This window comes from Balaenoptera ricei, chromosome 1, assembly GCF_028023285.1.
Source record: "Balaenoptera ricei isolate mBalRic1 chromosome 1, mBalRic1.hap2, whole genome shotgun sequence".
NCBI classification, from domain to species: domain Eukaryota; kingdom Metazoa; phylum Chordata; class Mammalia; order Artiodactyla; family Balaenopteridae; genus Balaenoptera; species Balaenoptera ricei.
The window spans coordinates 114,628,212-114,650,181 of NC_082639.1; the positions used below are offsets into that span (position 1 = coordinate 114,628,212).

Genomic DNA, 21,970 nt, shown 5'->3' on the forward strand with positions numbered 1-21,970 from the left:
AAAGTGTCTTCACCCTTGTCTCAGAGATCCAAGGCCATGAATGGGCAAAGTATGGGATTCAGACTCATGGGACAGGTTTGAATCAGTAGGACAGGTCACCCACTGTGGACCCCTACTTTCTCATTTGTAAAACAGGGATCATAGTGTTAGGGGAACCACTGACTGAAAACTGCCTGCCCTGGCCAAGCCAGATAGTAACCACTTGCATGAGTTATCTTACAACAGGAGGTCCTGGTAAGGAACGTGGAACTAACAAGCTACCACCAACCAGAAGAATTTGGGAAAGGTCAAAAGGAGAGAGGAGACACCAGTCCATATGTCCTATCAACCTCCGAGAATCCTTCTCTCTAGAATCTATCTTGGCTGAGCGATGTGCGTGCCACCAGGAAGGACCCTGAGTCAGAATGACTGTCCAGAGACAACCTGGAAACTAACCCCATCACCATAAAACCCGAGACTGCGAGCCACGTGGCAGAGCAGTTCTCCTGGGTTCCCTTACCCTGTGGCTCTCTGCCCCAGCGCCCCTTCCCAATAAAGTCTCTTGCTTTGTCAGTAAGTGTGTCTCCTCAGACAATTCATCTCTAAGTGTTAGACAAGAGCCCACTCTAGGGCCCTGGAAGGAGTCCCCCTTCCTGCAACAATAGTATATTACCTCCTCTTGAGAGGGGCTGACGGAAGTGATGTGAAGGCAAAAGCCCTGTACAGAGTACAGGCATAAATATCTTTGTCATGTCATTTTAAAAAGGACTTTGAGTACTAAATGCTTTATGTGCATCATTTAATCTTCAGAACAATCTTCTAAAATAGAGAAATAGAGGCACGGAGACGTTCCATAATCTGCCCAAGGACTCACAGCCAGTAAAATGGCAGGGGTGGGACTATGGGATTAAAGCCAATTCCACTTTATCTCCCTTCCTCAGGGAGTCAACACACCCAGCTCCTGAGAGAGGAGGGAAGCAGAAGCTGTGACAAGAGGGGTTAGGGGTGGTGGAGTGGGGGGATGTCTGAGACAGCAGTCTTCCTTCTGTCCTCAGTATTCCAAACTGGCATTCTCTATCTGGACAATCAAACCTCCTTCATATATTTCTTGTTATTCATTTATCCAGCAAATACTCATCAAGCATCCTCAGGTTCCAGGCAGTGTGCTGGGCACTGGAGAAAACGAACCGACCCCTGCACCAGCCCTAGGCTTCTGGACCATCCTGTGAGAAACCGGACCGGCAGAGCACTGACAAAATTGTGTTAGGGTGGTGGCACAGAGATAAACATGGGCTGCAATAGCACACAGAAGAGTGCCCAGGAAAGGCCCCTGAAGGCAATGACATCTGAGCTGAGTTCTGGAAAAGATGTAATTGGTCAGGTGAAGTGGAGGAAGGACGTCTGTCTCCAGGCAGTGACTTCAGCAGGGCCAAGAGGCCTTATGGCATGAGTGGTTAAGAACACAGGTATTGGGGCTTGAACCCTGGTCATACCAGTTAATGTCTCTGTGATTTAGTGTTCCCCTTGATAAAATGGGGATTAATACAAGTAAGCGCTTAACATGCCTGGCACATGGTAACTGCTGTCTCTGCACTGGCTGTTATGGTTGGAGCTTAGGCTTTGTGTGGGCTGACAGAGTGTGTGTATGCGTGTTTGTGTGGTTAAGGATGAGGCTGGAAGGGTAAACGGGAGCCAGATTATGAAGGGCCTTCTAAACTAAACTAAGGACTGTGAACAGGGAGATAATGGGGAGACTCTGAAGGGGTTATTCCCTACTCGCTCATTTCACAGGCTCTGAGACTTAACTTTCCCCTCCTCCTCCCCCCCCCCCCCCCCCGCCCACCAAGTGTTCTCACCCTGAAGCTCCATCTCTCTCACTTCTTCCTCCCTGCTCACCACCACTCACTCCTCTTTGCTCAGAATTTGAATAATTGCCATCCAATTCTATGCATTGAATGGTCAACATTGGGTGGCAGAACTGGTGGCCTGGGATCCTGATCTCAAAACTATACCCAGTTTCATTCCTAACAAGTCGCACTTTGCTTTCAGCAGCCTGAGGAAGGAAAAGAATCAGGAGGCTCTCCTAGCAGGAAGGTCTGCATCCAAGCCCATTCATTCCCGGCTTGATTTGGGTTGCTTCAGGGAATCAACCAGTTAGCCTCTGCCATTTCACCTTTTCCTGCCAACATGAGTTAATAGTCTTCTTAAGCAGAAATGTTAATTTGACAAGCTGGCCTTCATGCTCCTCTTTGGTCTAGCCCAAACTCTTTTGCGTAATATTGGGAATGGCCATTGCTAGCAGAGTAAAATGTAAACTCTAGGTGTCTCCTAAGACCCTTCATAATCCATCCTAGTTTGCCTCTTTAGCCTCACCCCTCATCAATTTCAGCCTTTCTGAACTCGCAGGACCCTTCCATAGAAGTCAAATTTTACACCTGTCTGTGATTCTACCAATGTTGGGATCTTTAGAAGATCACTTTGCCTATCTCAAGAGTAAAATGAGAATACTTTGTCTGGCACCATTTTTCTTAGGGTGTGTTATATGATACTCAATATCCCAGTAAGATCTCCTCCTACTCCTCTGGATTCTTGTCCTCTACTGGGAAATACTAGGTTTCCCTAGCACTGGCTTGTCATGTACTAAAAAAACAAAACAAAATCAATAATCCCAAAATCACCTTTATTGGGATTATTACTCACATAGCTGAAAAGTCACCCTTTTAGAGTGACTGTAATTCAGTGGTCTTTCTATTCAAATTGTTGTACAACTATCACCACTAACTCCAGAACATTTTCATCACCCCAAAAAGATGTGACCCATTAGCAGTCACTCTCCACAGCACCCACTAATCTATGTTGTGTCTGTGGATTTGCCTATTCTGAACATTTCATATAGATTCATACAAAGTGTGGCCTACTGTGTCGGGCTTTGCCATGTACTCTTAATGAATCCTCAAGTCAATCGTGAGGTAGAAATTTCCCCACTAACTCGTGTCCCTGGCTTCAGTTGTCCTTTATCTAGCAGCATCTATTGACTCAAGGAAATTGACAATCTCCAAAGCTCTTAAGGGACCTACCCTCACCGTGTTGGCCCCTGCACAACAGGAATAAAAAGCATGGAGGTGGGTGAGCTAGCATGCACGCGGCACATTCTCTGGCATGACCACCCTGGCTTAGCGTATCAACAACAAAACCAACGTTCCGCAAACGTTACTTAAAAGTATTTTTTTAAAATTTTATTTAACTTTAATTTCTGAGGTAAAATACTTTTTTTTCTTTCAACTTCCATAACAAAATACAGAGCTATCAGATACCCCTGGAAAAAATATGTATATTATACATATATTTCTATAACATTACATCATATATATATAATATATATATGCAAAAATTTGAAGACTTTATAGAAAGCGGAACATCTAAAAGGCACTGCACAATGGAGTTAAGATTACTTACATTTTATGTACATATAAACACTTTATTCTGCTTAAGCGGATAACTAGTGAAGTCATCTTTCACATGTGAATTCCCAAAAATCCCTGCATCACAATTTTATAACTCAAAGAATGCCTAAATATTTCAAAACAAATTAACTGGTAACTTTTTTTCCCCCAAGAAGAAACAAAAAAATGGAACAGTTCTTGAAAGACTGGATCAAAGTTCTTTTTCTTTTAAACAAAATTTAAAAGTATGTTCCATTACTGTCTACAAAACAAAAAACACAAACATAATTATGGAATAAATAAAAAACAAGGGACAAACAGCCAACTGACTCTACCTGCTTGGTGAGAAGTGGTATACTTCAACTATTTTTTTTTTTTTTTTTTTTAATGCTTCTGAAAGTTTCTTGGCCCATTGAGGACTAGGGTGCAGTAATTCCCTGTGTTAGTTAGCGAGCTGGGTTTAATGCAGTGCAGCTTGAAAACTGGGGGTTGAAGGGACTTAGTGAATTGTTTATATTTCACTCCTAGCCGTTCTTAAAAAAAAAAAAAGAAAAAAAGCTCAGCAAGGCTGGACGCCCTGAAGAGATCTCTGCTATTTTCTTCTCTAGAGTCAAAAAAGCAAACAGCACGAACAGGTTCTTAATACATGTTCAAGATCTGTATTTGCAAAATGTTAAAACATTTGGCACAGCAAAAGGTGGAAAAAAATGGGGAGGCAAAATACGTCTGGTGTTGTCCCCCCCTTTCCACCTGCTGTTGGACAGTGATGAGATGCTCGCGGAAGAGAAAGGCCTGGCTTTGTGCCAGGCTGGTGACAGGTGCTGCCCAGAGTGGGCTCGGGGAAGAAAAAACTATCTCCCATCCCTTTGCTCCAGGAAATATCAGTGACCTCCACATCCCCTGGTCCACTTCCCGGGCAAGCCCAAGTCTGGCTCTGTGTAGGACCCTCCCCCCAACCCCAGTGTGCAGTGCAAATCAACCAACAATTTACTGATGGAATGGCAATCAAAGGAAACAGTTAAACACCAAACAATTTCTTAAAGCCAAAAACAGTTTTCATGGAGTTGAACATTTTTTGAGTGTGTTTTTTTCAAGTGTAAAAGCTGTGACTTTTTATTCAAACAGAAGCAGCATCTAGGAATTAATTCTGGCACTTGGGTTCTAGGGGGTTACAGGTATGCATCACGGATTTCTCTCCCTCTTATTTTAAAGGCCTCATGTTTCTATTCCTGAGTTCATACTGACACCTGCCGGCCCTCCCCTCTAGTGGACAGAGACGGTGGGCAGCCAGCCTCCCTGGTTAGATTGGGCAATGCCAAGCAGAGATGCCTCTTCCACCTGCCTGGGCTTGCTTTCTGATTCGAGGTAAGTCGAGGTACAGAGAAAGAAACCGACAAAAACACAACCAACCAAAGGCAGCCTGACCAAAGCCTGAGTTGTTAGGGACCATTCTCCTAATCCTTTTCCCAGGAAAAGACAAGCCACTCACGGAATTTGAATCAAACAAGGGGGAGGACAATTGCCGAAAAACAGCATGATGGACTCAAGTCCTCTTAAGCCACCTAACAACTCACTCACCGGCTCGAACCTCTCCTGGGCCCCTCTCACGCACGCACTCCAGTTTAAAATAGACCCCCCCCCCCACCATGAAAAGACAACCCTCAAGTGCTTCTTAGTACACTGAGTTCACCTAGGCTGAGATGGAGCCAGGAATCTCTCCAATTTCTAGACAACATCCCTGTGCCCACTCCCTGCCCCTATCAGAGATGCAGTTATTTCTTCTTTCCGCTGCTCATGGATCTGAGCCATGTTAGGTATTTCTGTATACTACTATGTACTTACATGTGCACACACACACACACACACACACACACACACACACACACAGTTGGCTGTGGCTTCTCTCTGCCCCTAATCCAGGCTCCTTTTGCTTCATGTAAGATCAATACTTTCCCATTCCTTTGAAGTTGCTGGAAGGGAATTTCCCATGAAGAAACAATTCCTGGGGTCTCATGTAGGAGAGTCAATTGATCATGAGAATTAGTACAATCTAGGGGAATGGGTATGGCAAGAACGGCAACACCACAACAGGACAGACACCCACTGTTTCACTTACACCAGGCCTCTTGGCATCTGTCTGCCTTGTGTCTGTCTAACGCTTCTTTCAGCTTCCTAAACATCCACTTGTACCCCCAGCTACCTTCTGTGTTTCCAGGTATCATCTGCCCTTAACTCCCACAATCCTGCCTTTTTGCTACCTATCCCAATACATCAAGTGGGGATGATTAAATACCAGCTTAAAATTTAACCATCTTCCAACACTCCTGGATTATCTGAAAAGTTGTCTATGCCCTTTTACAGGTTTACGTTGACAGACCCGTATCATGTTGAAGTATGTTCATTGTTAAGGCTTTGACTTAAGAAAACGATAAGAGAACCAGACACCGCAGAAAGACATCTTCAACTCTGTCACATCTCTCAGTCAACTCGCTCAGTCACACGTTGGTTTGGCTCCCCAAACCCACGATAGAAAAAAAAAAAGAGCATTTTTGTGTTTTTGTTTTTAAAGGCATTGGGTTACTTCCTCCTGCCCTCTTCTTTCTTCCCTGAACAAGAGTTTATAACTCCTCATGGCTTCTTAATAGGTGAAGTAGGTGAAATGTCCAAGAAATTCACAGCAGGGCTTCCTGTCTCAACAACGTAGCTGAAGGCTCAGCGCCTGTGCCTTGCCAGCCCCGCTCTAACTGGCAGTACATTTCATGTTTCCTGAAAACATTTTATAAAAAGGAAAAAAAAAAAAAGAAGCCAAACAACAACAACAACAAAGGGAAAAAGAAAAAGAGCAACACCTGAACATCCTCCTGCCCCCGTAAGACTGAGATTATCTTATTCCTCCCCTGAAATAATTATAAAGAAACATTTCAGGCAAAATACTTAAGTATTAATGGTCTCTCACTGCTCAACCTCCCAACCACACCCCTTTCCCTTTTATGTGTATGTCTCAGAGCAAAATAAATTCATTAATGGCTTTCCATATATAAATACAATAGAAAAGAAACAAGTCTGGAACCTGAACTATCATGGGGCCAAACAGTATCTTGGCCCTCTGGGAGTTTGTCAGAAAGTGTAAGCCTCAACAGGAAACAGAGGCTCTTTCTTCTTTCAGTTCAATACCCTTCCCATGTCCTACTCACCAGGAAAAAAAGTGTGTTCACATCCCATCTAATTTACAACAGAAGATACCCCATCCTATCCCCCAAACATAAAAATACAAGTCTATGCCCCTAGAAGGATCAAACCAGCCTAATTCCCTCCCCGCCCCCCACCCTGAAATCTTGCTACATAAATACATGTATGTGTTTGATTATAGTATAAACAGCTCCCAATCAACTTCCAGTTCTAAGCGTCAGCAGCAGCCGTTGCCAAGCCCCGGGGTCCTGACCCATTCCAGAGGAACTTGCCATTCTTACTCAGCTCCCGGGCTTCAGGGTCATCATTCCAGCGCCTCTTCAACCGAAGCTTGGGGGGCATCAGGGCATCTTCTTTCTTCTCAGGTGCACCGGGCTCTTTGCCAGGCCTGTCCTCACTGTCTTCAGTCACCTCTAGGGGTTCTTCACTTGGGGTGCTAATGGGTACAGAGGGCCAGACAGGCGGTGCAGCCGGGCGGGCAAAGATGGTGCCTTTTTCCTCTTCTGTGGTCCTGCTTGGCACACTGCCCTCTTCTTGAGAGCGCTCCTCCTTTTCTCGTGCCGACTGCCTGAGACTCTCAGGATCCTTCTCAGAGGCTGGTTCCACCTTAATTCTCGGGGGAACAGGAGCCAGCGTGGGAACAGTGACAGGCGCTGCCTCCTCGCTGCTCTCCACCCTCTCCCGGTTCTTCCGCCCGACAGGTGGGGGCTGCAGCTTGATGGAAAACTGGGTTGACTCCTCAGGATGCATCTGGCACTGCAGTGGTGGAACCATGAGCCCCGGGTAACGAGGAAATGTCCGCGGACTCAGATGGTAGTTGAACACAGAACAGGCTTGAGAATGAAGGTAGTGTTTCATTTCCTCAGGGTTGAAGGAGAAGCAACTGCTGCTGGTGAAGGGGCTCAGGCCTGGCGACGGGCTATAGGAGAAGATGGTGGGAGTCAGGGAGAGGGCTGGTGAAATGGGGACATTCAGGACGCCTCCACGGCCGGGGATGGGAGAGATGGCGAAGGGACTATGGGGGTCAGGGTACATCCCTGGCCTAGAGAACAGGGGAAGCATGATGTCAGGCTTGCGCTTCTGATGGCCAATCCCTCCGCCGACAGCATTCCGGGAGGACATGAGATCCACACCCCGGCGCCAGTCAGCGGCTGAGCCATCCTCCAGCTCCGAAAGCTCCACCTTTCTATCAGTGCCAGTGCTTGACTCCTGGCCAGAAGCAGTTAGGGAGCTAGCAGAGAACCGCCCTGGCTGCACATCGCTAGTTGGAGAATGGGTGTCCAGAGGTGGGAAATGGAAGCGGGAAGAGGCTGTTGGCACTGGTGGCGCACTCTGGGGAACCACACCTGTGAGGGAGGAAAAGACAAAAGGCCACTTTGGAGTTCTGGTCATTCATTATCAGCAATTTTACTTATGCTAAACAAGTACAAGATGTTGAAGAGCAACAGAAAATAAACATTCCAGCTGGACTGAATCCCTCAGCTGCCTGTCTCCTCAGCTTCCTATACTCAATTTAGTTGCCACCTTTCTCTAGAGTCTTACTCACTGTCTTCACGGTACTCACTACTATCTAAAATATCATTTACTTGTTTATCTGTATTCTAAAACATAAATCCCATGAAGGCAGGGACTTCCTATCATTTGCAAGTAGATTTCCAGCAGTTCAGGGCTTAATAATTAGTAGGTGCTTAATAACTACCAGTTGAATGAATGAATGGGTATTACAGCCTTCTCCTCTGCAACTCTAAATACTGTATATATATCACCTGCTTTAACTCTCAGCTTTGCAAATCATCTTTTCATAATTTTGGCCATATCTATAAAGTAAGCAAACAAACCAAAACCAATGAACAAAACTGGGAACGATATGTATGTAAACAATGCATTAAAAGCCTGAAGACCCTGCACCTCACATATATGAACACGAACAAGACCACATTTTAAGAACAAAAACAGATCACAAAAAGAGGCTATGTTTGTTAAGGTAGGTTCTCATGGTGTAACTTTTATCATTTCTGATATACAATCACTACTTTGTAGAGATTCAAAAATTTTAAAATCTCTCCAATCTATTTTCTATTATACATAATCTGTATAATGATCTCCACTCCCATCCTGCTTTCAAGCACTGAGGACGCTGGGAGAAAGTCGAGTACCTACCACTTCTCCCAAATTCACAGACTAAAAACTGAAGCTCTAGGCAGAAACCAACACTGTGCTACACATGTCAACTTCAAAGCCTCACAAGTTCTCAACTCCCCCAAAAGGTCCTTCTGACAATCAGAGCATAAGAGAGGTATGAGGCCTCAGGGACCCTTTGGGCGCCTGGGAGGCATCAGTGGCTTCTATCACTGATGATGTCAGGAGGGCTATTTTTACTCTGAGGGAAGGATAAAGGAGAAGAAAAAATAAGAAAAACCCAAATAAGTGAAAGTGTGGTGATCCAGGAGAAGAAACAAAAAAGGTGCACGAGATACGATGTGGGTAGGAATTGCTTGCAGTCTTCTATTCTTGTTATAACTGAGTCATCCTCAGATAGGACTCTGGAGTCGGTAGGTATGTGCAAGACTGTAGCTTTCTTGGCACATGTGCCTGAGTAACACTGTGCCAGGGCAGCATTTCAAAATGATGTTCCACAGAAAACTGGTCTGCAGGTCTTTTTTCTGAAACCACTGATTTAATTGCACAATTCGGAAAAACAGATGGATGACCTTGAATATAATTTGAGTAGAGTCAAGAGGGTCTCCAAAGTATCACTTCTACTAGCTTATTACAATGGCTAAAATTCTATTTTTTTTGGATTCTCCTGGATCTTTATTTTGTATTAAGAGCACATCTATTCAAAAGCAAAAAAACACTTCTATGTGTTCTGAAGGACTGAATAAGTATAATGTGGGGGGGGGGGAAGGGAGGTGGTAGAGAAGGTCTTGTCTCCTAAACAATTTAGTTATTTGCTTTGTTTTTTCTAAACTGGAGGATATCTCAGTCCCTACACAGGCTAAGGTACACTGTAAATCTGCAAAAAGGAGACAGAATACATAGCATTTTCCAAATGCATTTAGAGGGAGTGAGGAAGGCAATTTGGAGGTGGCATTCTGGATCCCTCACCTCTGATTAACTGCAGCAGCCCTATTTTTATATGTTGTATCAGTATGTTGAGATAACAAATCTAAGATTTTGTCTGAAAACTAAGTATGCTGCTTCAAGAAGTATGAAAACACTGCTTTGAAGAAGACAACCTTCGTGGAGCCACTATGAAATCGGAGTAGTAGGGCTGGAAAACGTGGGTTTGAATCTTAGCTCCAGCACCTTCTACCTTGTAGCCTGGTACAAGTAACCAACTGGTTTTTGAACCCCTTTAGCAAAATGGGAATAATAAGGTCCTTGTCTAAGTTCAAACCCCGGCCCTACCACTTAATAGCTGTGTTACTCTAGGTAACTTACTTACTTTTCCGTGCCTCAGTTTCATTACCTGTAAAACGGATAATAACAGGACTAATCCTCATGCTATGAAAACTACAAGAGTTAATATTTGTAAAGTCCTTAAACTGGTACCAGCGCATAGCAAACTGCATGTGTTTGTTAAAATAAATAATTTTTTATTAGACAATAATCATGATTAAAAAAGCAAAACTTTAAAAGGCATATATCATTTAAATATGGACCATATATTAGATAATAGTATTAGAGCATGTTAAAACTTCCTGGGTATGGTAATGTTATTGTGAGTAGAAGGAGAATGTCCTTGTACTTGGGAGATACATACTGAAGTACACGGGGATGAAGTGTCACATCTGCAACTTAATCTCAGAAGATTTAAAAAGTATATCGAAATATAAAGCAAATGTTTATCTATTGATTAGTGAATCTAGACAGAGGATATATGGGTGTTCGATGTTCAATTTTTTCCTCAATTTTTCTGTAGCTTTAAAGTTTTCTAAAATAAAGATAAAAAAACTGGGGTGGGGTGAAGTGAGGTCTCAAGTCCATCCTTGAACTGGTCTGCCCTCCCCCCACACTCTGACAGGTAGCATTTTTACTAGTATCTTCTGTATCTGTCCAAGGTTTCTTATGTACATTAAAAAAATACATTTTAATGTAAATATTAAAAATGCATTTAAACATTAAATATTAAAAAAAATTTTTTTTAATTTAAGTGTATTGCTTCTATTTTTAAAAACACACAGTTCAAAATAGCCCAACTGTACCAACCCACCATCTAGACAATATCTCTCTAGCCTCCAGGATCTAAATCCACATAGCTCTGCTTCTTAGAGCATTTTGTCACACTCCACATAGTATTCCGAATTGTATTAAACCTCATGTATCTTATCTCTCCTGCTAAATTTTAAGTTCCTTGAGGGAAAGAACTCCCCCATAATCTTTTTCTTTGTCTTTAGGGCTTAACACATTATCTGTTGAACAAATGAATGAATCCCAATCCAGAGAAGGAATGTATGATCTATTTCAATAGCTCAATCTCTCAAGAATTGTTTCCTGAGAAAGTGTCCAACAGATAACTGTATTCAAGCCACTCTGATCAATCTTTGACTTTGCTGTCATCCTTAATTTTATCATTTGTAAAATGAGGGTACTGGGACGTATACTTTATTTGGCTAGGAGAGTTGCATGAGTCAATTCACAAAACACTAGGCAAAAGTACCTCCATTAAGTAGATGTTCAATAAATGTCACATTCCTTTGTCATCATAAAAGTTAACCTGAAACATCTGGTCTATCTGGGTAAAAGTTCTCTATGAACTAATGACTCTAGTTCTTTGGGGCTATCTGCAACCAGGATGTAAAAACCAAGTAGTATCCCTAAAAGTTTTGCTTTCCCCATGACTTTTTGATTAGGATCTTGAGCTTAGTTAAGGATCAATGTTGGTTCAACCACCTTCAGGCACAACAGGTGGTGCTAGGCCACTACTGTTAGGTTTCTAGACCAGAGTCTTCATATAGTGAGGGTCCAGATTTCCTTTCCATGGAAAAGCATATTACTCCCAAGGGCTGATGAATGCCCCATTCCAGGTTGTCCAAGTGGCTGGACTTGTGGGTTTTCAATAAAAAAAAAATGGGTCAAAGACAGAAGAACAAGACTCACACACTCTAGTATATCCAGCTAGAGTCAAAATTCCTCTAGGTACACAGGAGGGGGGTAAGGGTGAAAAATAGAGGAAACAAGATTCCAGTGGTTAGAACAGGTTTGATTTCCTAACGCCTCTCCCTCAGGCACAAGGAAAGAAAACAGGTTGTAATTAGAGAGATGCATTCCAATACCACTTTTTTTAAAAAATGCATGCCCCAGGGACAGAAGGGAGTGGTTACAGGAGAGGTGGAACTGTAATGATAGCAGCATCAAGCTAAAACTGCCCTAACTTGTTGTGTGTAGTAATTACATATCTGCCATGGATCTCAGCATTATATTCTCTCAGCCACACCCCTGCTCTAATTTTTCAGGTTTCTTCCAACGTTTCTCTGAGAAGTTGTAATACTACAGAATCACAATCAGATTTCTTTGCCTTGTACAATGCCACAAAGAAGAGCATTAATGGACTGCTCAGAAACTAGTTAAATACAATCTGTTGTCTTAGGCAGGGGTCTGATTTGCATCTTAAAACAAACAAACATCCTTATCAGAGACTGCCTTCTGCATCCCTGAGAGGCAGACCCAAAACCTCTGTGAGCAGCTGTCATGGAAACCTGTCCCGTGGAGAGCCTAGAGGGGAAGCCTTGCAGCACTTCAGAGGAGAGAAGGTCAAGTAACCCCAGAGTCCTGTTCTCTGAGGCGCTGTTGGTGCAGATCAAAGACACTGCTTTTCACTGCAAACATATGAACCTCCTTTCTGTGATCAAGGATGCTGTGGTTTTGATGATATTCACTTGATAAGGGTGAGCTTGGTTGTTTCATAGAAAATCGGAAGTGTTTGTAGAAACTAGTTCTTGTCTATGAAAGAGTCACTGGGCAGGGTGTTAAAACTCTGAGTCCTGAACTTAAAGATCAACACAAACCTATGGAACACCATTCCTAAAGAAGACAATGCAATAATATCTAGGAGATGACAAATAATATGCAGAAAAAGGAACCAAATAAACCAAATCTATCTTGATGCTGCAGAGTCTATCACTTCCTGTGAGATGAATGGGAAAACTTGAGCAAGAACGCAGAGGAAATCCAGGGGATCATATTACTTTGGTGTTTCTAAATACTCCTTAAACATGACAAATCCTAGACCTGGGTTTTTTTTTACACTGAAGGTCTCTCTATTTCTGATCATTTCTACAACTGTCCATTCAATGATAAGGCAAACATGTGTGTCTCAAACTGAATCCTCCTCCAGAAATTTAGGTTCATATTTGACTCTATAAACACATGTCTCTAAAAGTCCCATCAACTCCCTAAATCAACATATCCTTCTGGAATCCTGCACCCCTGCTGGGATCACCTTTCCTTTTCCCAGTCACACTGAGCAGATAACAGAAACCACGGGTGTGTTTTCCCTTCATGATGTACCTATGTCCTAGATTTCGGTTTCCGAGGGTCCAGAAGAAAGCTTTTGAGAGAAGCAACCAACTAGGCAGGGTATTACAGCATTATATACTGGGACTTATGTGGTCACATATTAGACCTGGGTTTTTAGAATTCTTTTTCAACTCAAAATTTATTCCCCACCAAGAGAGTTTGCATCTTACCACTTGACCGTATGTTGATGAATGGGTAGTTGGGCATCACCAGCTTGTTGAAGTTAAATTTATAAGTAAACCTTTTCCCTTTTGTTTTATGAAGGATCCTCTTGTTGTAATAGTATCTGTAAAAACAGGAATGCACGTCAATTTATCTTCTAGCTACTGACAGTTTTTGATACACTTAGGTAACCACTAAGATCAACAATTCTTGCTGAGTATTACTTGCAAACATCACTATCATTCTTTTGCAGCCTTGCCCTTAGGTTAGAGCTGGGAGACCTAAGAGCGTACTTTTCCCATTCAATTTTCAACTAAATTCTAGTCCTTTACAAAGACAATCTCACGTTGAGATCCTGAACACCTATCCTAGCCCCAACCACCTTTCTTCTCTCTCTCTCTATGGTTTCAATTCTTTAGTCCATTTCCTTCCTGTTCCACTGTATGTCACTGCCTTGTTTCTCCTTTCTGCCTTGCCCAGGTGGGGGCAGACAAATCTCTTGGGAGACCTGATGTGGTTAGTCTGGAGGCCTAAGCTCAAGGCATAGACAAAGGAATGTAGAACTGTTTTATGGTGGCAGGTCAAACAATGGTACACCCTGATCTGGAAAACAGCCGTCAGCTTGGCCTACTTCACTTTCAAAAGGAAGTGAGAGGCTCCAGCGACGCTGCTGCCCAGATTTTACATTCAGGGTCACTAACAGTGAAGGAAGGCAAGGGGATTTCAATGTACCTAGAACCCTGAGGCTTGAATCTATTCAGTGGCACAGGTTATAAACTGGCCCCTGGAGGGCTAAAGGGTTATGAAATGTAAAGACTGACAAGGGGAAAAGAAAACCTGCGAAAACTTATAGTGACCAATCTTTAGACATGCTGGAGCAACCTATGAACTGACAACTCACTGAGCTCACTGATTGGTTCCTGAATAGCTAGGGCACTACCATGCAGTGAGTGCTCTCTTGTGTGCTTGCTTCACTCTTTTTCTAGTTTCTTCCAGGAGAGCCTAAAAAAGAGAACTTCTAAGAGAATTCTAACAGGGAAGTGTAAACTAATCTTTTGCATTATAAATGAGCTCCAATCCAGGTTTCACCACACATTCTCGCCCACTACAGAGCAGAACTGTAGTTCTGCCAGCCACGTTGGAATTCCCTCCTACATATAACCAAAGATATGCCTTTTCTCCTCCTGTGCCTGTGCTACACAGATTCAACAGCTCCCACTCCCGCTTTAAAGCTACACCTTATTCACTAGTGTAGTCTCTTATCACCTGATACCTTTTTTATCTAACATTCACCAAACTACTTAAGTCTCCTTCCAATCTGTTAACACAATGGATTTGGGAATCCTTTCCTTTACCTCAGGGCCCGGCTCAGCTTGTCATAATTCATCTGTGGTTTGCACTTCCTGCGGCCCCAGAGGCGGGCCACCTCGTCTGGATCCTTGATGACAAACTCCCCGTACTCTCCCTGCTGCCAGGCGATGACATGGCGGAACTCCTCCTTCTGCAGCAGCTCCAGGATGAAGTGCCATAGCTGGATCTGCCGGGAACCCGGGGACGACTCTGTTTTATAGGCCCAATCAGGAAACTGATACCCTTTAATATGAAAAGGGCAAGATCAAGGTAGTCAGGAGCTAGGAACATACATACCTGTTTCCCCAACCTCACATTCCAATGCTCAGAATCTCTAGAGTGCTGTGCAAACATGCCACAAACACCCTTTCGGTCAGCTGGGGCTAACCACAACAGCCGAGAGGAAAGCAGAGAGAAGTTACCTTTCCTTGTGGCAATCATTAAATCTGATAAGAGTTGGGCAGCAGCACCCAGGTGTCTAATCTCTTACCCTTTCAGATCTTACTAAATCTCATGCCTACTTTCTGTGAGGACATGAAAGTTCCAAAGGGAACGAACAGGAAAGATAATGTTTTAGGAAAATACAACCTTACTCTCAAGGTTGGAAATGTGTCTCTAACAGGAAAGAGACTCTAAAGCTTGGGATAAGGGTGTGGTGACCAGACATGTTAACATTCATCCATAGGAAACAAGCCTACAACTGTCCTAGCAGTATCTACCCTGTCAAGAGGCTGTCAGCCATGGTCTGGCATTTGTGAACCAAGCCCAAGTGGAGAGAAAAGGAACCACTGAGGGACATTCCAGGTATGTCAGAAGATGATTAACTTCTGCTCACCTCCACCTCCTTCTGGCTTTTCCACGATGCTACAGCCTGCTTTCATTTTCACCCTCCTGCTGAGAGACACAAGCCACATCAATTACTTTAAGGTGCTATTTATTTATTATCCTCCCAATGTTTTCTGGCACAGCTTTTCCCCAAACTTCTTTTTCCCTGTCTTTCCCTCCTTATGTAACCCTCTTTCTTCCAAACACGTCACCTCCAAACTGCTAATCCCCAAGTCATCAAATGATGGTCCTCAAGTCATCAGCTTCAAAGGCCATAATTATCTGTCACCTGACTTTAAGCCACAAATTGTAAACACTGTTTTTAATATTTGCTTTCTTCCTCCTGACCAGTCCTTCAAATGTAAAAAAGAAAGGGTATGGTGAAATGAGTCCAAAAAAGCAGCCAAAACAAGTCAGTTTGTCTTCTATTACTAGACAGGCCCAGATGCCAAGATACACAAGCCTGAGTTCACCCAGATGTACCAGTTTAAAGAAGAGTTAAAAAAAAAAAAAAATCCAAAGCCATCTGATTGCCACTCAAGAATGAACATCTGATTTTGATTTACTTTCCTGAATTATGTGAGATGGGAGAAGGAAAACTTCTCCCAGTCAGAAACTGCCCCTTCCTCCTTGAAACAGCACCCTGGGATACATTAAGTAAACACACCATATGTACACTTACCCTATACAAACACACACACACACACTCCCCCAATTTTTCTTTGAGAAAAAATTTTACATTTTCTTCCTTTAACAGGAAGGGAAAAAAAGCAAGCATTTCTGAGAAGCTTCTGCTCAACAAGTGGAGGGAGTCTGGCTGTGATTTGAATTCATTCCACCCAGATTTACAGTTCCTTAATAAATTTCCTGTTCCTAGCAGCAAGCAGCCTGTATCAGTCAATCCTTTAACAAAAAGGAGGGAAGGGTAAAACTGCCAGAGGGATATGCGGGCAGAAGGCAGATCTACCCTCACCCAGGCAGTTCCCCAGGGTGAATGACAGGCCCTCAGTACCAACATTAGCAGGAGTCTAGAGGGAATGTAGGTGCCTTAGTGACCCTAGGGTGGGGTGGGTACAAATTCCTAATCTTGAAATTTCATCTAGCCTAGGATTCCTCTAGATCCTTTGAATTTTTTTCCTCACCATACACATTAAGAAGACCGGCAAGTTTCGGGCTATGAAACTACCAGGGAATGAGAATGAGATACATACCCCAAAGGAAGGAAAAAACAAACATAAACACAGACACAGAGTTACACACACAAGATACACAATAACAAGGCCCCAGAGCTGAGGCAGGAGTTTCCTCTCCCGGCTGCTTCCATCTCCGTGACAATGAGAGAGGAAAAACACTAATTTCCCCACGGCTCCAGGAAGCTGCCCCGGACGCTAACAACTAGACCGCTCTGTCGGATCGCCGGGTCTTTATTCCGCCACCGGAATGCCTTCAGCCACCACGACTCTGCGATCCAAACCCCGCTGCAACAATGACTTGCCCAGGAAGCTCTCTCCTGACATCCCAACTCCTCAATTTCACCCATAAAGGCCTCCCTCCCATGGGCCCGGAGGCGCCTCTCCAGGCCTTAGGCAAATTCATTCCGAGGACACTCTGTCCAAGTAGGATCACTCATCTCAACTCTGCAAAGCCCGGCAGGGCCCTCGCCCTCCCTCGGACCGCGACCATTCCCCAAAGAGTGAGGCTTGCAGAGTCTGGTGCCGCGGATCCCCCGCTGCAGCTCCCGGTCCCGGCTTCCACAGCCCCGGGAGCCTCCTTTCTACCTGCCTCCCGGCCGGGCCTCCCTCACCCCGTGGCCTCGAAGCTCCGCGGAGCCACTGCACGAACACTGCCTGGATCCCCGTCGCCCCTCAGCCGCGGGGCCCCCTCCCTCCCCGCCCCCCGCACTGGGGGAGGCCCGGTTGGGTTGGTACGTGGCTCGCCGGGCGGCCCCGACCACAGGGACGCCGTCCACGCCGAAGCCGGGGGTTCTGCCCGGAGGAACCTGGCGGCGAGGCCGGGACTCACCTCTCCCCCGCACGGTCCGTCTTCGGTCCGGTCTCCTCCGCGGCGTCTCCGGCTCCTCCTCATCCACCCCAGCAGGAAGTGACCTCCTCGGCTGCTTTCGTCACTTCCATCCTCAGCGGAGAGGGCGGGGGAGGAGGCGGCGCCCTCCTGCCGGTCTCGCAGCCGCGCCGCGCCGCGCCGCGCCGCACCCAGCCGCGTCTCCCTTTCCTTTCTCCTTTCCGCAGACGCCGACTTCCGCCCGCACCCGGCCCTCAGCGCGCGCTCCTCCCGCCGCGCTGCCCGCGCAGCCACCCCGGCGCGGCGCGTGCGTCACGTTGCGGGGGCACGTTAGGCACGCTCGCAGCGGGCGGCGGGGCGGGATTCAGCGGGACTCGCAGGGGGAAGCGGCCCTAGAGGCCAGCGGAGGCGCCGGGGGCTTTCCCGCCGGGCTGGTGTGGGCCAGGCGCTGCCCCGGGGGTCACGCCTGTCGCGGGAGGGGACGTCGCAGACCCCATGGGAACGGGCCCGGCGCCGGCATAAAGCTTCCCCCAGACCGCTGAGAGGGGGTCCCCCGTTTCTCCTTAAAAGGGCCCTGCGACCTCCCAGAGAGGAGCGCCTTCACAATGGGAAGAGATTCCCGCAGACCTCAGAGGTCGTTCGCTGCCATCTAAGAAAAGAGTCTTTTCAGATACTTACAAAAGAATCCGCGAGACTTTCTGTGAAGCGCCTTGCTTAGGCATTACACCCTCCACCCCGCCCCGTTAGGGGAGTGTGACGTTTCCTCGCTGACCCCCAACCCCCTGCATTTAGTCTTCATTTGTCCACTTCTAAGCAGCTTGCAAGTTTTCTCCCTAAGTCATTCAACTACATCTCTCCTCTCTTTGTCTTCCGTCTTTTGTTTCTGCTCAAGCAGTTATAAGCATCTTATCCAAAGCATTTTTTGTTCTTCCTTTAAGGTTCACTAATGGTAAAGGATCTCAAACATCTACTTTATCTCCATCCCCAGCCCCATATGTCTGAGTGATGTCCAGGCCTGGTTTCACTCCAAAAGGAGAAAAAAGGAAGGAGTGGGGATCAGTAAAGGTGAAGTAAATTAAAATGAACAATAAGAGTGTGCCAGAAGTGAAATGGAGTTAAAGGACAATTTGGGATAAAGGAGTAAACTTCTTTTTGTACCGCTGTTGTAACAATACCTTTATATCCTGAATGCCAGGAAGAACATAAAACATCACCATTAGTTGTTAGAAAAGTTGGCTTCCAATTTTGGGTTTGCTACTAGCCATTCTCCAGTTACAGTAAATTAACTAGTAAGTTGGTCCCCTCTGGGCCTAAAGTTGCCTTTCCTGTTTAAAAAGAAAGGATAATAGCATTGGTGATACAATGTCTTTTCTAGTGAGAAAATCCTATGTAGCTGAATAAAATGAGCAAAATTTAAGCGCTCTCGTAGAGAGGACCACTGTAATAGGGAAGAATAAATTACTTTAACCTTTGTATTCTATTGCGTTTGCTACAAGTTAATCACTAAAGGGATGTTGCCTATAACCTTAAATTATACATAATTGACCATCTCTGGGAACTCTGCCTCCCATGTAATGAGCGTTAAGCTAAAATACCTTTCTTTAGCTCACAGGAAACCTCCCGAACAGGCCCACCTGGAAACGGCTGCAGGAAGGAAGAAATTAATACATCCTGGAGCCAGGACTTTACCCCCTCCCCTTTTAGTATAAAAGAAGCATGAATTCTAACTCAGGGAAGATGGTTCTTTGGGACACTAGTCCACCATCTTCTCAATCTGCTGCTTTTCCAAATAAAGTTGTTCTTCCTTGCCCCGACACCTCATCTCTCGATTTATTGCCCTGTTGTGCTGAGAGCAGTACGAACTTGGACTCGGTAACACTACCAATATTTTTAACTATACCATGAGCTCTTTGAGTGCGGGAACTTTGCACTTCTGCAAAGTTCTCCTTCACCATGGCACTGCTGCCTTCTTCATCCACTGCAGACAGGCCTCACAACTTGGAAATTCTTGTTCCTGAAATGTGGAGAGCATGAGCTTTCTGAAAGCACAGGGGTGGAAATGCTCAGATACAGTCTGGGAGTCAAGACAGGTAATCTCTCTTGAATTTCCACTTGCTCAAAGCCCTCCTTTGCACCTTCTGCATAGTACCTAGAACAATGCCTTATATGTAAATGTCAGGTGCTTGGTTAAACATTCTTTTTAAAATGCTGGAGTTTGGGGAGTTCTCTGGTGGCCTAATGGTTAGGATTCCAGGCTTTCACTGCCAGGGCCTGGGTTCAGTCCCTGCTCAGGGAACTGAGATCCTGCAAGCTGCGCAGTGCAGCCAAAAAAAAAAAAAAAAAAAAAAAAAATTGGGATTTAGCTAAATGATGTAAATTGTATGCAGGTTCTAGTGCCTTCATTTACTAGCTGTGTGACCTTGGTTAATTTACTTAACCTCTCTGTATGAACATAATACCTATAGTGTCTACTCAAGTGGTTGTATTAAATGTGTCAATACACGTAGAGTAGTTAGAACAGAATGGCCCATTATAAATATGGCAGAGGAACAAATGTTGGCACAAATAATCATAAGAACCATCATAAAAATCCTCAAGTTCTCATACCATCCATACAAATCTTAGTAATTGTGTCGACTGAGAAACCAGGGTGATCAGGAATGAAAGCTGCCTCTGAAAGTCTGAAATTGCTAACCGTTGGCTCATGTCTCAGATTGTCATGGTTAAAGCCAGCACTTCACCTCCAAAGACCCTGTGTTCTACAAAGAGCCAGAACCAGAGTGTAGGACTCTTTGCTTATTCTTATTCAGCCCAGTCTCCTAGTGGTCCTCTGCTGCTGCTTCTCTTGCTAATTAGAGCCACAAAGGATGACTTGAGTAAACAAAATTAACAGAGATAAACAGGTATCTCTACCTGGCTGGAGTCTGATTTGATATGTAGAGAAATGTTTATTTGCCAGCAGAGCTCAACAGAGTTTTTATATTAAGAATCTAATCACTGGCCTAAAACTCAACAGGTGAATTTGGGTTGATTAAAGCAAACTGGAAATTCTCTAACAATTTGTGGATCTGGATAAATGAGTTTTGCCCCGGGAACCTCTCCTGTGGTGTTAGAATCTGGGGAGATTGAGATGGCTAGGGACTTCTTGCCTCGCGTTTGCAAGGTCCCTATCTCCTTCACCATGGCACTGCTGCCTTCTTCATCCGCTGCAGACAGGCTTCACAACTTGGAAATTCTTGTTCCTGAAATGTAGAGAGTATGAGCTTTCTGAAAGCACAGGGGTGGAAACACTTAGATACAGTCTGGGAGTCAAGACAGGTAATCTCTCTTGAATTTCCACTTGCTCAAAGCCCTCTTTGTCCTTCTGCCCCCTTCCTACCCATCTTTATAATTGTTCCATATGCCTAAGGATAAATTTCTGTTTTAAATCTCACACTCTCAGCTCTGCTCCTGCCACAACACAGCTAATCCACTGCTTCTTAAAAAAGAGAAAAAAAAGAACTCTTAAACATTTTTTTCTTCCAAAAAACCCTTTCTGAATTGGTGTGTGTGTGTGTGTGTGTGTGTGTGTGTGTGTTACTTCCCTGGCTCGCTTTTCTTTATTGCTCCCATTTTCATTTATGCACTTACATTCTCCACATCCCAAACTTAGCTAGCCATGTATGTGATATAAATGCTTTCCTCTCTATTCTTGTCATAGATCACTATGGTAGATCTACTGTAATAGATACCATCTGTATGTCACGTACATATTTGTTCTTCTTAGTGTGTTTGTCTTAGATTGCAGGCCCTCAGAGGTTAGAGCTGCAGTCAGTAGGTCGCTGCAGTGCCCAGAGCAGTTCTGTGTCATCACTTGAAATGCCTAATGATGATTATTTCCTTTTCTGGGAATGTGCTTCTGAGACTGGCTTCGTCCCACCTCCCTCATACTCAAGTCTCCCAGTAAAAATCAGGTAGCCTCTTTTCCCCAAAGTGTGTCCTCACTAAACTTGGATTCAGAAGAATTGAGTTTCCATCTCAGTTCTGCCCTTTGCTAACAAACTGTTTTCTGACTAGCCTCTGAGTTTTGGCCTCCTCATCTGTAAGGATGTCCTTGCTGAGGACAGAGTGTAACAGCGTCTGTGGAGCGCTTGTCCACTATGAAACCCTTTATAAAGGTCAAGGATCCCGATTACTCTTGCTACCACCCCAGACCCTACTCTGTTCTTGGTATCAAGAACTCAAACTTTACTTATCACCTAATTTCACAAACTTCAAGTGGATTTAATGTTTCAATCTTGGGTAAGAATCTAATGGAAAAAGAATTTTGCCTTGAGAATTAGGCTTCTTGAGTTTCTCATCTAGACACTATTTTATGAAGGCTACACTGAGACAATACATTTCAATCACTCTGTGCCTTGGTTTCCCCATTTATAAAAATTATCATGATAAGAACTTCCAGAAAGAAAAATACTGTAACATTAAGGCTATTTACATCGATG

At 44.5% G+C, this 21,970-nt stretch overlaps 1 protein-coding gene and 1 long non-coding RNA gene across 4 annotated transcripts; one reads left to right on the forward strand and one right to left on the reverse strand.

The window, feature by feature from the left end:
• Nucleotides 1-5,236: 5,236 nt before the first annotated feature.
• ETV3 (ETS variant transcription factor 3) lies at nucleotides 5,237-17,690 on the reverse strand. Of its 3 annotated transcripts, none has more exons than XM_059934308.1 (5): nucleotides 17,493-17,690; nucleotides 15,481-15,536; nucleotides 14,651-14,888; nucleotides 13,304-13,419; nucleotides 5,237-7,957 (listed from the first exon to the last, which is right to left on the reverse strand). In XM_059934308.1, exons 2-5 carry the CDS (start codon nucleotides 15,524-15,526, stop codon nucleotides 6,822-6,824), a joined length of 1,536 nt encoding a protein of 511 aa, XP_059790291.1. In that variant the 5' UTR covers nucleotides 15,527-15,536; nucleotides 17,493-17,690; the 3' UTR covers nucleotides 5,237-6,821. The 3 variants fall into 3 exon arrangements, with proteins under 3 accessions (XP_059790291.1, XP_059790282.1, XP_059790273.1); XM_059934299.1 differs by having other exon boundaries at nucleotides 15,481-15,539; XM_059934290.1 differs by lacking the exon at nucleotides 17,493-17,690 and having other exon boundaries at nucleotides 15,481-15,559.
• A 748-nt stretch (nucleotides 17,691-18,438) lies between these two features.
• Nucleotides 18,439-19,305, forward strand: LOC132352100 (uncharacterized). Its single transcript, XR_009498573.1, has 2 exons — nucleotides 18,439-18,554; nucleotides 19,095-19,305. It is a non-coding gene; the product is annotated as an uncharacterized LOC132352100 (long non-coding RNA).
• The last annotated feature ends 2,665 nt before the right edge of the window (nucleotides 19,306-21,970 follow it).

Excerpts from the sequence above, each read along its gene's own strand:
- ETV3 (XM_059934290.1), bottom strand. The coding sequence starts at position 15,559 with ATGTGGCTTGTGTCTCTCAGCAGGAGGGTGAAAATGAAAGCAGGCTGT. Across the intron at positions 14,889-15,480 it reads AAAGCCAGAAGGAGGTGGAG|GGTATCAGTTTCCTGATTGG; the intron begins GTGAGCAGAAGT and ends TTCATATTAAAG. Across the intron at positions 13,420-14,650 it reads AAGCTGAGCCGGGCCCTGAG|ATACTATTACAACAAGAGGA; the intron begins GTAAAGGAAAGG and ends CTGTTTTTACAG.